The sequence below is a fragment of the Haliaeetus leucocephalus genome, unplaced genomic scaffold (assembly GCF_000737465.1).
Source record: "Haliaeetus leucocephalus isolate CR32 unplaced genomic scaffold, Haliaeetus_leucocephalus-4.0 Scaffold157, whole genome shotgun sequence".
In the NCBI taxonomy this organism is placed as follows: domain Eukaryota; kingdom Metazoa; phylum Chordata; class Aves; order Accipitriformes; family Accipitridae; genus Haliaeetus; species Haliaeetus leucocephalus.
Window position 1 is genome coordinate 198,433 of NW_010972593.1, and position 15,125 is coordinate 213,557.

Sequence of the window (15,125 nt, forward strand, 5' to 3'; positions counted from 1 at the left end):
GAAGCCTACCACACGCTTTGGTTGCAGCTATAGGTTTCCTTTTGAAGAGGATGGCCAATCTGACCTCCCTATGGGGGCCAGGGCTCTATCTTTCCCGTAAAGTAATAGACATGTAACTCTCAACTAAAGAAGGTGTAGAAGATCCACCTCTACCCCAGTGCTCAAGCTCAAGTCACTAGGAGGGAAGCAATCCTCCTGACATCTGTATTCCACGGCATATCCTTGGCTCGCCTCCATGGTACAGCCTGCTTGGAGAGCTCTCCTCCTGTCAGGGCTTTCCTGGGACTCATCTAACTCCTGTTGCATAAACTCTGGAAGCGTGTTTATAAGAGAGGATTAATTTAAGCACAGAACCTTCTCCACCCTTGACAGCAAAGGCTCAAAAAGAGCTTTCTCCATTTCCAGGTGAACAATAAACCTAGAGACTCACAGCTCAAAGTTTACGTAACAGTGAAGTTTGGGTGGCCACTGTTGTCGAGATCTCAGCGACTGCAATCATTCCTCTTTGTTTTTCATCCCCTGCCAGGCTCCTAACATCACATCGGAGAGATTCCAAAACTGGAGCTGCAGAAACTCTCCTGCATCTATACTCCCACAGCCTCCTTCCCTGGGACACTTTCTGCCATGTCGTGTCAGGATAGATGGGAGGAATCAGGTGGGAGAGGGAAACAGGTTACCATGTACAGGGCCACCCAGGCTGCCTACCCTCTTCACAGCTCATGTGCGTGTTTCTAGCAGTATGATGATTCCTTGTTCTGAATTAAAAGCAGAATTCCTCCTGCTGTTACTTTCTCTAATAAGAAGAGCTCTTGCTCCTCTATTTCATCACAGCCATGGAAGCCACTAGACTTTCTGTGTCTACTGGACAGTGAAAAGAGCTCAGGCTTCCTAATCATTTCCCCATCCTTTCTCCCCCTGGCTTCAGCTCATCCCTTTCTTTAACCACCATCTTTTCCTGTTTTGTTTTTCTTTCTATGAGCCTGTTTTGTCTTCTACCACGTGGTGGTGCTGCAGTTAAAAATACCATGGAGATAACATAAAGAGCAGCACCTGACCATGAGATGGACCCAGCGCTGGCTGAGGGCCGAAGCATATAGATGGTGAAATGTGAGTTCATTATGAGAAAACAAGAGGAGCAGCCAAATATCCTCAGATCCTGGCGGCAACTACAGCTCAGACTGAGCCCCGATAGAGCAGCTCACACTTCTGAAAAGTAGGCCTGCCACTCTGGCTACCCGGTGGCCCCAAAGCTTGCTTTTCAAGAGCCCTATCAGTGACTTGTCAGGAGACCACGCACTGCTCCTAGCTACAATAACAGGAGCTAGTGATATCAACTATCAACTTTGCTGCCCAGAAGCAGCTCGCAAAGGTTTCAGCCCAGCATAATCCAAATATAGGCACTCTCAGGCTAACATCTGTCACACAGCAAGTCCCAATCCGGATCTGACCACAGACAGGCCATTAATTTTAACGAACATCTCGGAACCCCGACCAATTGTTCAGCCTCCGTTCAAGCCACCACAAAGGGAACACGCAACAAAGAGCTCTGCTGCCCTGCCGCCCACATTAGCCTGGGCAGCGTATCCCTGAGCAGCCCAGAAAGCCAAAGGAGATGTCACAGAGTCCCAAACACAAACCAGTTCCTCAGCCACCTTGGAGTTTTTCTCCTGAATGTTAGCAAGACTCAGGAACACAGATTCCTCACAGAAGGGCTGAGAAACAAGGTAAAAGTTACTATAACTCATGTCCAATCCCTGCGCATTTATGATGGACAACGATATGCTAAGCCATACTCCCATTTCAACAGCTAGGTCCAGCTCCTTGCCCTCCAGATCACAGATCTCCAATAGTGGTTGTCTAGAGAAGAATCACTCACATTGGCAATGACCTCAGCGTTCCCAAGACCATACAGAGCATGGCTCCAAGCTCTTGGTGCCCTGGGGATCAAGGGCTGTCTGTATCCTCTCAGGTTCAGATATTTTTTGTAAAGCAGCACACAGGACTGCAAACACAGCCTCTGCTAGGAGGTTCCTCAGACAGGAATGACAAGGCATAACTCTGCCTTCTCTGGTAATATTTGGGTTCTTTCTAAATATCCACAAAGCACTTACTCTTATTCAGCTCCCTGCTTCCTACTTTTTGCTGTGATGCCTGAAAAATATTCGCTAATAGCCGGGCCTGTGGTACTTTTCAATTTCCCTCCAGCTGCCCTGAAGGGAAAATACGCTTCATGCAGTGCATGTGCAAGGGCAGCCAGTTCTTTTATGCCTCACGAAGGTTTTACTGACCTTAAGAGCCTCTGAGAGACCCTTACTGGAGAGCGAGCATTGCTTGAAGATACAGGGTAGAGAAAGAGAGCAATTCTCTCATTTCTAGAAGAATTTCTCTGCCCACAGACAATCCCTTGGGAATTAAATATGTTCTTCAGTGCCCTGAGTACCTCAAAGAGGAGGGACAGGGTTTGTCCATCAGCCAAAGCCATGCAGAAATGCCACAGTGAATGCAGCGGGACGACAGAGTCGCATGCACGTTGGCAAAGGAGCAGCTGCCATTCCTGTGCACTAATTACATCTGAAAAGCAACAGTCTCACCCATGCAGGTCCTGGGAGGCACCATTTGACTTTTGTGTTAGTTAATAACGTTTTGGATGCTCTAGAAAGCCCTGTACCCATGCATAGGGCAGATGCTAAGCTGACACATCACTGCAGCTGTGAAAAACAGCCTAAAATATCCAGCTTCACTCAGGCAGAAGGGATATTTGCTTGGGCAAAGCAGAACATTGTGGAAAAAAAAAAAATTATTAAAGGAAAAGTTGACCTAGAGCCCTCCTTGGGGGAAAGGGGCAGGAAATGGTCAAGTGGCCAAAGAAAATGAGGATAAACTATTGCCAAGCAGGATTTAGAGATCATTTAGACTATTTGGAGAAACAACCGAGCCAAGCCAAGCAGGGTGGTGGGGTACAGTCAAGCCAGGGAGAAAAGTGAAGCAATCCCTGAGGCTGAGTTAAGCAGGCGAATGGCCGGCCTGGGCCGGAGGGGAAGCTGGGGAGCGGGATGCAGCCAGGCTGGGTCAGAGCCAGACAGCGACAGTCATACTCACTCAGGCACTGCAGACCACTTTTATTCACAAGAGGTTTGGCACACAGTGAACAGCTGGTGCAACTGGAGAAAACCCCTGGCACAAGCTGGTGCCTATTGATCTCTTTCCACCTCTCTTTTGGCTCCTTTGTCTCTTTCTCCTTCTCTCTCTCTTTTGGCTGCTCTTTGTTCTTACCCTGGAAGGAAAGAAAAACACAGCTTCGTTACAGGCCTCGCACTGCCCACACATTTCTTTCCCCGCTAGTAAAAATAAGCATGCAGAAAGCTGGTGCGCAGCAAGTACAGTGGGCACCTTTGTGCCTGAACCTTTGGGATGGTAATGCTTTTCCTAAGTGCCTTCCTAAGGCTTGGGCCAGTCCCTCCAGTCCAGGTCTATGTGTGATGAAGGGCAGGACGCAGCACTGCAGCACGCGTCTGTGCCTCCACAGGCTCTCCTCCTTGCCACAGCGGGTGATGCAGGCGGTCACCCAGCCAAAGCACTCCTCTCTTGGTCTGCACAACTCCTAAGACAGCATGAAGGCAGCCAGAACATGTGCTGGAGCACAGTGGGCTGAAAGCTGGGGATCACTCTGTCCAGTGCGTTATGTTAGAGTTCACAGTGCATCTGCTGACCAATGTAGAGTCCTCAGCCATGCAAAAGCAATCCAACTAACTGGTCCCTGGGGTCAGATCCCCTTTTCTACTTGAAGTATTCAACAATTCCTTCTGCAAAGTCAGCATCTCTCCCTCACCTTATCCTTCTGCCAGGATCCAGTGACTCGGCTCCGCAGGGAACTCAGACGTCGCATCACCTTCGTTCCTTTCTCTGCTTTATCGCTTTTTCCACTGTCTTCATTTCTGAAACAAGTCCACAAACGTCTTAACTAAGGGGAAGTTAACTGGCCAAGCACAGTTCAAGGGGATCACTGATGAAGTTCATCCGAAGCATTATTACTTTAGGACCCCATCTCTGAGCTTTCCATCTCCTGGAGGATCTGGCTCAGCATCAGTCATGTCATTTATTAATGGAACATTTGCAAATAAGGAGCTGAACTTTCAAATTATTTGTGCAAATTCTGGCTATCTCTGTGTTTTTGTTCAGTGCCCTGCACAACGAGGCCCTGATCCTGGCTGAACCACTGCAGATACCAGTTTCCTGCACACAGTATTAGCAGGGCAGTAAAGCTTAGATGGGGGGGGGCTCGAAATCAATCTGCTCTGGGAACACAAAGTGTGTGGGTTACCATCTGTCTCACTTACTCATTAGACAGGAACTCAAACCAGGTGAGGTTCTGCTGGGAAGAATCACTGCCTTCTTGCACACAAGCTCTCTGCTTCACCCTGTGCAGGGAGAAGACATCAGACACGCAGCAAAGAACACAAGAGCAGAACTTTTGGGTCAGTGGAAAGGCTCATCTTTGGAGACAGGGCAGGAACATGTTTAGAGTTACAGAAGAGGCATGTGAAATGCTACTTCTCCTTGCAATTCTACCCTAGTTTCACTGGAAGAACAGTGTGATTCTGGTACCCTGGGGATTTGCACCGCAGAGGACCAAGTGTCATTTGCCACGTGGGTCCTAGGCAGACCTGTGACCTCGCCACCCACATCCCTCTCCCAGACACACTTACCCATGGTAATGTTTCAGCTCCTGAAGTACCTGCTGGACAATTAGCCTACCAGGGATGGGGCAAAAGAAAAGCGAGGGATTAGAAAATGTCCTTGCAAAGACATTCTGCAGCCCACAAAGCATCAGGTGCTGGTTTACTACCAACTACGCAGCTGTGCCCCAGCATGGAGTGGGATCTCCTTTGCTATTGCACCTCCAGTAGCTCAGATATACTCAAGAACCTCAGCCGTCTCAAAACTGCCAGGACTGACAATACCTACACATGGTCTGGGGACACGTGGTCCTTCTCCAGCATCTCCAGAGCAGGGGGTTCAACACCTGGAACACAAAACACTCTCAGCAGTGATTCTGGTGTGCCTTTGCAGAGCACCATGTTCCAAGCTATGCAATTGGACCCCGTTAATCTTGCTGGGATATCTGCCTTTAATGGCGAGGGAGAAGTGCTGGGAGCAGTTAGGGAGGAAAGACTGCACTGCATTTCTGTGAGGGAGACGAAGGCTACATCACTTATTCTGTGTTACGCCTCCCTTCTCCAGTCTGTATTAGTTTAACTTCTGAGGATCCTGCTTGCAGCCAGAGGGTAGGAGCTGACACCACCCCAGAGACCCTCCCCATGACAGCCAGCTTCCCCTCCACTTCCCAGGTGCTCTTAACAAGTCTCTACATTTTGCTCTGGGGCAGTCTGCACAGGTAGGAAAGGTTAATGGATTCCAGCAGCACAGAGAAGGCCAAAATTAAGTTTGCAGGAGCTAGGGTGCCTCTGTTTTTCTAAAGCTCTTTAGCTTTCAGTGCGGAAACCAGAACCTGGCAGCCTTGTCCCAAAGCCTGCTCCCCTGCCAACTGTGCGTGGTGGGTTAGTTAAGGGCACTGCTGTCAGAAGGGACCTGCATGCAGACAATGTTTGCCCCATTCTTTGGGGGAATGCAGAAAGGGCACATCTAAACCCAGGCAGATGAATCAGTGCCTTTTGTTCCTAGGAAACTATCTTTGCCTTGTGTGAGTAGGGAGTGACCAATGCACCAGCCACAGAGAGGTTATATAGCAATGTGTCACTGGGGACGGACACGTCTGAGCTTAGACTACGCCATTAGCCAGGATCAGACTCAAAGTCAGCTTGACTTTTTATTTCAGGAGCTCCTGGGACCATGTAGAAGGGAAGGGCAGAGGATGTCTAGGCTTGCAGAGGTTACATCTCCATTTTTTTTATCTTCTTAATCACAAACACCTTGAACTCATTTAATGCCATATATATATATAGTCTATACCAACCTTCCACGGCTGGAAGAGAAGTGTCAAAACTGCAAGGTGTCTGAGGGGAGGCAACCGTCTCACAGACTGATGGGACAGACTTTGACCTCAGTCTCTTCCCATTGCTGCCACGTTCCTGGAGAAGTAAAAAGTCATGGTCATCTTTGGTCCTTTGTGCACCAAGGGAGCCTCCATCGGTGCACAGCATGGCTGGGCAAGGTGTAAGGCAGAGAATCTTGACTTAAGTGCCAGCCTTCCCACAGCCTCCTACCCTGCATGCCCACCCTGGGAGCCCCAGGGCAGATTCTCTTGCTGTGTGGTTTGCTACCTGTGGTATATCAGAGCACGGGATTAGATCAAGACCCAAGATATCGCTGGGAACAGGCTGACTCCTCACCCTCTCTTGTTTTGTCGGGGTTATGATGATGGGACACTATAAGGCCCAGCTGTTTGTTGGCTTCAGATGTGGGCTCCAGGGAGGCTGGAGCAAGTGAGACTTGTTGCTGAAACCTTCTTAGGCAGTTCTCACTTTTACAGGACACATAGCACTGTGATGCAATTGTCCTTTTAATATTAATTGAATCCAAAGATATTCTCCAGAGGAAAACAGTGTGAGAGGGGGGTGACACTGCTGTCTTCAGCCACCTGACAAGAGGATGGAGCCAGACTCTTCTTAGAGGTGCACAGTGGTGGGACAAGAGGCAACAGGCACAGGTTGCAGCAAGGGAAGTTCCAGCTAGATATATGGGAAAAGGGGGCTGTGCATCAGCCAGCTCCCAGGGCCTTTATCCTGCAAGAAGGGGCAGTTTGTCCCAGAGCAAAGAAAGCCCATCCTTGCCGAGATTCCTGCAGACCTCCTGGCATACCTGGTTCAATGCTGGCATCGAAGGAGTCCAGCCTGCCGCTGACTCCTGCGTGGGTTGCCTTCTGCACCCCCAGCTTGCCGTGCTGCCAATACACACACAGCCCTCGCACACTCACCACCTCCTCCAAGCCAGAGCTGACAGTGAGGTTCGGGTGCAATGGCTCTATCTCCACTTTGATCACCATGCCACCCCTGCCGCTGCTCCAGGTTTCCAGTTCCCCTTTGGGCAGCTGAAGGGACACGCGAGGCTGTGGGCAGGACTGACTCCTCTTCTCCACATCCTCCTGCTCTGGGTCACTGCCCATCTCTGTGGCATCCAGGCTGAATCTAATTCAGGGAAGAGGAACAAGCCAGTTTAGCAGACCCTTCCCATTTTGCAAGGCCTGGCACAGCCCCTGGAATGTCCTAGCCTTGGGTGGACAGTCCTAAAGAGCTCATGCAGCTGGGACAAGGAGAGTCACCACAGCAGGCACATGGAAAAGGAAATGCCGGGAAGCATCAGCCTGGACACCAAGTCCTGAGCCTGTTAAAAACAGCTTCCCTGGCTGCCATCAGCAAATCCACGAGCTCCTTGGTCACCCAGGATGTTTAGTGCTGGATGGCTCTCGCTGATCTCTTAGCAACCCCTGAGACTGTGCAGCCACCCAGACAGCAGCCTGCTTCACCCACGTGAGAGCTGCTGCCCTGTTAGCTGCAATGCCAGGAAAGTCCCTCTGGGCATTTAGAAATGGCAGATGTTGTCATTTATCGAATCTTCACTGGGGCATCATGTCATAAATCCTGCTCCCACTGGGGCCCAGCTTCAAGGAAGGAAAAAGAAATCCTTTTCTGAGAAATGAGGGGTGGACCATCTCCCCCAGTGCCCCATGGTTTCCTGAACACCAAGTGCTGTTGCAGTGCCAACAACACAGGAGCAAAATGATGGATAGGGCTCAGTGGAAAATCTTACTCTCTGCATGGGTTCTGTCTGCAGATCACTGTCACTTCATTCCTGCTGCCAGAGACAGGCTTCAGGAAGCATTTGCTTAGGGGACAGAGGGGCATATTCCCCTTCCCTGGCCCCGTGCTCACACATGCTTAATCACCCAGCGAGGGGACCGAACAAGTCCCTGACACTGACAGCCGCTCTGTGCCGCTGTTGCTCATGTGCCTGTTACACAGCATAAACTGTGAATGATCCACGGCACATGGAGCAACAATAGGTCTGAGAACTGAAGTCTGAGCTTGATAAAGAACTGCCAAGATTTCAGGGTGAGATAATTTTAGGGTACCTTATAAGGAGGAGAGATAAAAATAGTCCTTGCTGGCTTCCACCTAACTCCCAGTCATCTGGGAGATCAATACATTTGTCAGCAGGGAGAGCATGCGTGTAGGAACCTGGAGCCCGAGGCATTCATGTGGCAGGAGCACAGGATGGCAGTAATGCCCGGTCTGGAAACCGTTCCCAGCCAGAGCTCAGCATCGTGCTACAAAATACACTCTCCTCGGCAGCCACGTGGAGGACAGAGGGCTAGATGACACGGCGGCAATTGCAGGCACAGGCCCCACCAATCTGACTCACAGATAAGAAGAAAAAGGATTTGACAGAGCTCCCTTAATCCCTCTGAGGTGGGCAAAGTTCCCTTTGAGCCAAAGGATGGAGGCCATCAGGGCAGCTGATGCTGTTCAAGGTTCCCTCCAGACAGAAACGAGCTCTCCCAGATGAGAGATCCTCTTCCCGGTCCCAAGACTGGGAAAAGAGGGTCTTCCTACTGCCAAGGAGACATTAAAGCCTCTTGCTGCCCTAGCATCTGTTCCTCCACATCCCACCCAACATGAGCAGTAGGCGTCCAGCTGCTTTGGCAAATGCTGACAAGTGAGGGAGACCACCCAGCAGCAGCTACAGCTCAGGGCAGTGTGATCACTCCAGCCTCACGCAGCATCATTGTACCGTATATATCAAATATTGCTCAAAGTCCTGCTGTACCTGCGCTTGCAGTCCACAGGTGATAAAGGGCTCTCCCAGCTGTGCCTCCGAGAGGTAGACATAGATCTCACCAGTGTGGGGAAGGACTCCTTGGCCTTCTGCAGGTCCAGCTCTTTGTCTGCCTCTGCAGGACACTCGGAAGTGCTGGTACCATCTTCTGGCACCGCTGCACAGGAGCAAATGTGGCCTTTGTTCAGAAAGCGGCAGTCAGCCTCGCCGTAACGTACCGAGCAGGAAACGGGATTGGAAAAAGCAACATCCACAGACATTTTGCTCAGAGCCCCTGGTCTCTCTTCCAATAAGCAAATGGCAGACACAGCCTGGGCTGCTTGTTCTGGCTGCGCTGCCGTCTCTGGTGCTGTTTTGGCAACTGGCGGGCTCAGGAGTCCCAGATCTCTGTAATACTCCGTGCCATGGAGAGCAGAGTCTGAGAGGAGATCCTCTGTGCTGCTGTGCAAGTCTGCTGCTGGGACATCCAGCTCTGTAGAAGATGAGTCCTCCTGCAAAGGCAGCGACCGCTTTAGCCTGAGCACACAAATCCCATCTGAGAGCCTTGCACCCATCCTGCGACGGGACACCTCCTGTGCAGAGCTGGAGGTGCTTTTCTTTCCTTTCTCATGGCAAACAGCCCACCGCTGCTAGCAGGGCCAGGCCTGCAGCTGGGTTTCTCAAACCAGGCTTTCTAATAGTAGCACTCTCCTACCACACCTCGCAGCCAGACCTGCCCCAGCCCCACCAGCTTGGCTTCCTCCAGTCCCCGAGATCTCTCTCTGCCTTATTCCCCCTAATGCCAATATAAAGCACATAGGTATGATTTTTCCCAGCAGCAGAAGCAATATAACCTTGTATTTCTTGGTAGTCTGGATCAGTACCCATTTCCCCCATTCTTATTCCACCACGGACCCCTCTGAATATGGTGCTGACCACCCAGTTTGCTGACCCGGGCTCCTGCCTCGCATGGTGGTGGTGGAAGGAAAGAGGACACTTGCCTTTTGTTCAGCCATGCTGGTGCAGAAGGTGTCATCCTCAGCAATCAGGGATGGGAGGAAGCTTTTGGGGTTGGGATACTCCAAAGCAGGGGTGCTGTGGTCAGTGAATTCCCGTAAGCATGGCTTGCAGTCGGACCCTGCAAGACAGAGGAGGTCACGGCAGGTAACCAGATGGCTAGGAGGGATGTAAAATCAGCCACACACAGACAGGTGACATTAGGCAGCACCGAAATGCTCCACGTGGCCCTCTGCTCCATCTCCCCTTGCAGACAGGCACTGCCAGGCAGTCTCAGGACCTCAGCAGTCTTGATCCTCTGGGAACCTGGTGCAGGGATCCCCTAACAGCAGAAACTTCATCCCTCAAGCCACAGCATATGCAAGGGCAGAGACCAGGCTTGAACTGTCCCGGCCAGACTTCCATAGGATGTCCTATGCTGCAGAGGCTGTTTCCACAGTAAAACAGAAGAGTTAAGCACATTTTGATGGCTGTTACTGACATTATGGACCTTTAAAGCAGAAATCTATGAATAAAAATACTGACAGTAATTTTGTTTTCATCCGTAAGGAATAAAGGATGACACTGGGAGGGCAAATTAGAAGCACATTAGTGACTCCAGACAACACTGAATATGCAGAGCAATAGCAGGAGCGCATAATTCTCCTGGTGCCGGCTCACTCATGTGGATTTTCCCCACGCAGGAGAGAGAAGCAAGTGTGAACCTGAGTGTGTGTACAGCATCTGATAACTCATTGAGAAACAACAACAAGATCTGTATGTGTATCATGGTACAATAGATCGTCCAGCTGACTGAAGCACATTCCTATGTAACGAGACACACTGTAAACGTTAGCCACGATCTCTAAACCATCGCATGACTCACGGAGGCCTTTTATTCCTTCGAGATATATACAGCTGAGGCAAATGGAAAATAGCCAGGCTGTTGGCCGAAGCACCGTGGTGGATCTCTGAAGATGCAGAGAACAATAGCAAGAGACTGTAAATGGCCATATCTATCCAGTGGGAAAAACGGCAAGAAACTGCTAGAAACCCATCATACTCCAGGAAAGCCAAGTATGAAAACTTTAATATGAGGAAGATATTGTTAAAAAACACACTCTTGGAAACCTTGCATCCTGCTGTGGGTTTTAATGCTACACAATGCAGCCAGAAATTGTGTGGTGCCAAGTAGAAAAAGGCAGCAAACGTGAGGGAGAGTTTGGATGTTTGTTCCTTGGATCCCGCTGCACACTGCAGATGCCAGATTTTCTGTTTTAAGGAGTGTTTGGTGTGTTTAAATGTGTGTGATAATTTCAAGTGAGGGTCTATAAATAATAGGGAAAGAAAACACTCTGTGAAGGCACTATTTTAATTAAAGGTTTTCTAACTATAAGAGCATGGAAAATTTGGAACAGGCTCTCTAGCAAGGGTGTAGAATTTATTTCACAAGACATTTTTAATTAATAGACAAATTGCTGCCCAGGATGTCCTTGAGCTACATCTATAATGCTCTGTCTGTAAAACCGGCAGAAGTTTAGTGAGCTATTGAACATCACCTTTTGCTTTCCTCAGATGCACCTGGATTGCCTCTCTCCAGCTTGCAATCAAAAATCAACATTTTGAAGTGAATACACATTTGAACCAGGGCAGGTTTTGGCATGAGCTTGTAGGAAACAGCAGCCAAAGATGTCAGTGGGCAGTAAAAGCCACTGAACCCCCAAAACAGGGCTGGGATGAAGGCTAAAGTAGAACGGACTCAAGGGGAGCAAGAAGGTGGTGGGGAGGGTCCCAGGGGGACAAGAACAAAATCTTCCCCTCTTACAAGTCCAAGGAAGGAAAGAAAAAGACATTCCCTGCTCTCGCCATCCCTTGCAGCAGCGAACTACCTGCAGAGAAAGCGGCAAAGCCCGGAGAGGCGTCAGGGATGTAACCGCAGGAGCTGACAAGCGCTGTGGCCTGACAGAGGCCAGAGCCCTGACCTGCAGGTTTAGCTAAAACAAAGAGTTTTTTTCCTCCCAAGCAGAGTCCGGCCGTTCTGCCAAGGCTACGCTGGGCCTGCACCAGCCTCCAACCTGCAGCTCTCAAGTGGACCCCTGGAACAGAGTCAGCTCCTCGGAGGCCTGGAAAATATTCCCTGTGCTCTGCCTGTGCCACGCAGGGCTCAGGATTTGGCCAAGAAATAGGCTGCAGTCAACAGACCCCCTCCAGGCCCACCAAACGACTTCTATCCTCCTCGGAGACTTCAGATGCTCCCATTCAACGCGCGATAAATCAGGTTTGCAGCCAGCTGCCGGTGAGCTCAGCAGCAGTGGCTGTTAGGCAGCAGCACGTGGCGCGCACGGGGCTACAGCAATGGGGAGACCATTTTAGGCAATGTGTGAGCACCAGACACGACAATTTGGGGCTCCCCACATCCAACGCCTCCGTCGGTTGCTGCTGGGCTGGCACTGTGTATAGAGCCGAGCTGTTTGGACACTTGGGCAAGGGGGGCTGCTGGAGGGGCTCATGGGGAAAAACTGCTTTCAGGCATCAGTTTGTGGCATGATGAGCAAGGAAGGACCAGCATGGAGTACACACGGGAGGAAGGCACATCTGGGGGGCTGTGAACATCCCTATATCCATGATCAAGGTGGTCATCCATATATCATAGAATCACAGAATGGTTTGGGTTGGAAGGGACCTCAAAGATCATCTAGTTCCAACCCCCCTGCCATGGGCAGGGACACCTTCCACTAGACCAGGTTGCTCAAAGCCGCAGCCATCCTGGCCTTGAACACTGCCAGGGATGGGGCATCCACAACTTCTCTGGGCAACCTGTTCCACTGTCCCACCACCCTCATAGCAAAGAACTTCTTCCTTACATCTAATCTAAATCTACCCTCTTTCAGTTTAAAGCCATTACCCCTTGTCCTATCACTACATGCCCTTGTAAAAAGTCTCTCTCTGGCTTTGTTGTAGGCCCCTTTAGGTACTGGAAGGCTGCTCTAAGGTCTCCCTGGAGTCTTCTCTTCTCCAGGCTGAACAACCCCAACTCTCTCAGCCTGTCTTCATAGGTGAGGTGCTCCAGCCCTCTGATCATCTTCATGGCCCTCTTCTGGACTCACTCCAACAGGTCCATGTCCTTACGTTGGAGGCCCCAGCACTGAACGCAGTACTGCAGGTGGGGTCTCGCGAGAGAGGAGTAGAGGGGGAGAATCACCTCCCTGCTGGTCACGCTTCTTTTGATGGAGCCCAGGATACGGTTGGCTTTCTGGGCTGCAAACGGACATTGCCAGGTCATGTTGACCTCCTCGTCAACCAACACCCCCAACTCATTCTCCTAATGGCTTCTCTCAATCCACTCATCACCCAGCCTGTATCTGTGCTTGGGGTTGCCCCGACCCACGTGCAAGACCTTGCACTTGGCCTTGTTGAACTTCACAAGGTTTGCACGGACCCATCATACCAGCAAGTATGGCAAACGCTGGAGCCCCTGGAGTCTCCAGGACTCCGTGCTCAAGCCTGTTTGGAAGGACCCATGCACCGTCTACCTGCAGCATGGTGGTAAGGGGATGGAGCATCTTGGCTCCCTAGGCACTGGCAGACAGCAGCATTCACCTCTACGCAGCTGAAGCTGAAGACGGGATGACAAAATGACACTTTCAAGAACGTACACTGTTTGCTTTAGGAGAACATTAAGCAGATTAGGTATTGCAGTTGCTTAATTCGCTTCTGGCCGGGAACCATAAAAGGTTATTGCTGCAGGGAGCAGCCTCATCAGAGGAATTCCCAGGGCAGAGCCGGGGAGGAAGTGTCGCTGGCTGGGACAGGCAGGTCCCGGCACACGAGTGGGGCTCTGCTGCACTTTGCCGGAGCTTCCCGGCAGGCAAAACATGACGACTCTGGGCTTCTGCGTGGGGAGGAAGGAAGTAGTGACAGCGTTCACTGCATGTGACAGCCTGGGAAAGTCTTGGGGGTTTTGATGCCATGGGGACAGTGGGACCAGCCAGCAGAGCTGGTTTGTCCCGAGGAATAAAACTCCATGCTGCTGTAACTGCATGCAAGGCCATTGGGAGCCTAACAAAGATTTTAATACTTCCAATTCAGACCTACAGACAAAACCTCCCTCCTGCAACTGCCTCTGCTGATTTCCCTTGGATGAGCCAGTCGCTGGAGACACAGCCGCAAGCGTCACGGTGGGAGACAGCACCAGAGCAGCCAGCGCTGGAACAAGCTCTGCCAGCAGCGGCCCGTCCTCACCTGCCTGCTCCGCTGCTCGGCGCAGGATGCCTCAGGTCCCCGAGTGACCCTGGAGCCAAGCTGGCGCTGGCAGGGGAAATGTCAGAGGAAACACGGATGTGAGCTCTCGCCATGCAGATCACATCCTCCAAGCATCAAACACCCTCTGCGTTTTCACTGGGGAAAGGTCACACCAAACGCAGCGGGACAAAGGCACCGGTCAGTTCTGCTACATGAAACAATCCCAGGAGGAAGGAAAGACCAGAGTGTCTGGGCATTTCCCAGCAATGGGGTAGAAATTGTTGGGAAACTACAGAGACCATCACAGACGAGAAACAAAAATTATTCTGTCTCCTCCTGGCTCCTGCCCTGCTGGCCCTGCACCAGCTGCCCTTTATGTACCGCTGTGCAGGATGTCCAGAGCTATAGGGTAAAAACCTCTGTAAAGCAAGTGCTAAACTCGCTGTGCCAAAATCGGATGAAGTGCAGTCCTTCGCCTGGTCTGGGCCCCACATCATCGGCCGTTGGCAGCGGTGGGGATTGGCTCATGCGGCCCAGGCTGGAGGAGGGGAGAAGATAAGCTGTCCAACACTGTAACATACTGTACAGCGAGCTGCTGTCTTATCACTGCGTTTGGGGCCTGGGTTTTGGGCATGAAGGGCCAGGAGAGTGGGGAGCCAGCACAGTCCTCAGCTCACTCTCAGCCGAAGGGTCTCGGGGGGCCTGAGGGGGATTTGCAGCCCCTCTGATACTCTCCCAGTCACGAGAAAGAGTCGCTGTGCGGCTTCTTCCTCCAGTGACTCTGCTGGGTGCTGAGGGAAGGTCCCACGTGGACCAGTGAGTGCCACGGTGCAGAAAGCTAGTGCCAGGAGAGGAGCTGAGCGAGACCCGAAAGTTTTATGCTAACAGCACAAGCCCCAGTGGGACAAATTGCTCTGCAAGCACATCCTGGGGGGAGAGGGCTCTACCGAGACACTCTCCAAAGCAGTCAGTGCTTGCAAGCACTGTGAGGCAGATTTATTTCTTATAGAAATTAGCCCACCTGAGCCTTCCCAGTGAGCCCATGACTGCCCCAGCTGGCACAGCACTGGGGAGGTTGGAGTGGGGTGTCTTAGCCAGGGCTTGGGGGAGCTGCT

The 15,125-nt window shown here is 51.2% G+C and overlaps 1 protein-coding gene across 1 annotated transcript in view; it reads right to left on the reverse strand.

Annotated features, from left to right (window-relative positions):
- Positions 1–9,863, reverse strand: part of ARHGEF18 (Rho/Rac guanine nucleotide exchange factor (GEF) 18) — a 43,209-nt gene extending 33,346 nt beyond the window's left edge. Inside the window, exons 1-9 of the mRNA XM_010562178.1 lie at positions 9,774–9,863; positions 8,785–9,284; positions 6,935–7,145; positions 5,975–6,089; positions 4,966–5,023; positions 4,707–4,751; positions 4,338–4,418; positions 3,830–3,935; positions 3,100–3,274 (exon numbers count right to left, since the gene is read on the reverse strand). Of these exons, the coding sequence (XP_010560480.1) occupies positions 3,100–3,274; positions 3,830–3,935; positions 4,338–4,418; positions 4,707–4,751; positions 4,966–5,023; positions 5,975–6,089; positions 6,935–7,145; positions 8,785–9,284; positions 9,774–9,788 (1,306 nt within the window). The 5' untranslated portion in view covers positions 9,789–9,863. The remainder of the gene's footprint in view (positions 1–3,099; positions 3,275–3,829; positions 3,936–4,337; positions 4,419–4,706; positions 4,752–4,965; positions 5,024–5,974; positions 6,090–6,934; positions 7,146–8,784; positions 9,285–9,773) is intronic.
- Positions 9,864–15,125: the final 5,262 nt, after the last annotated feature.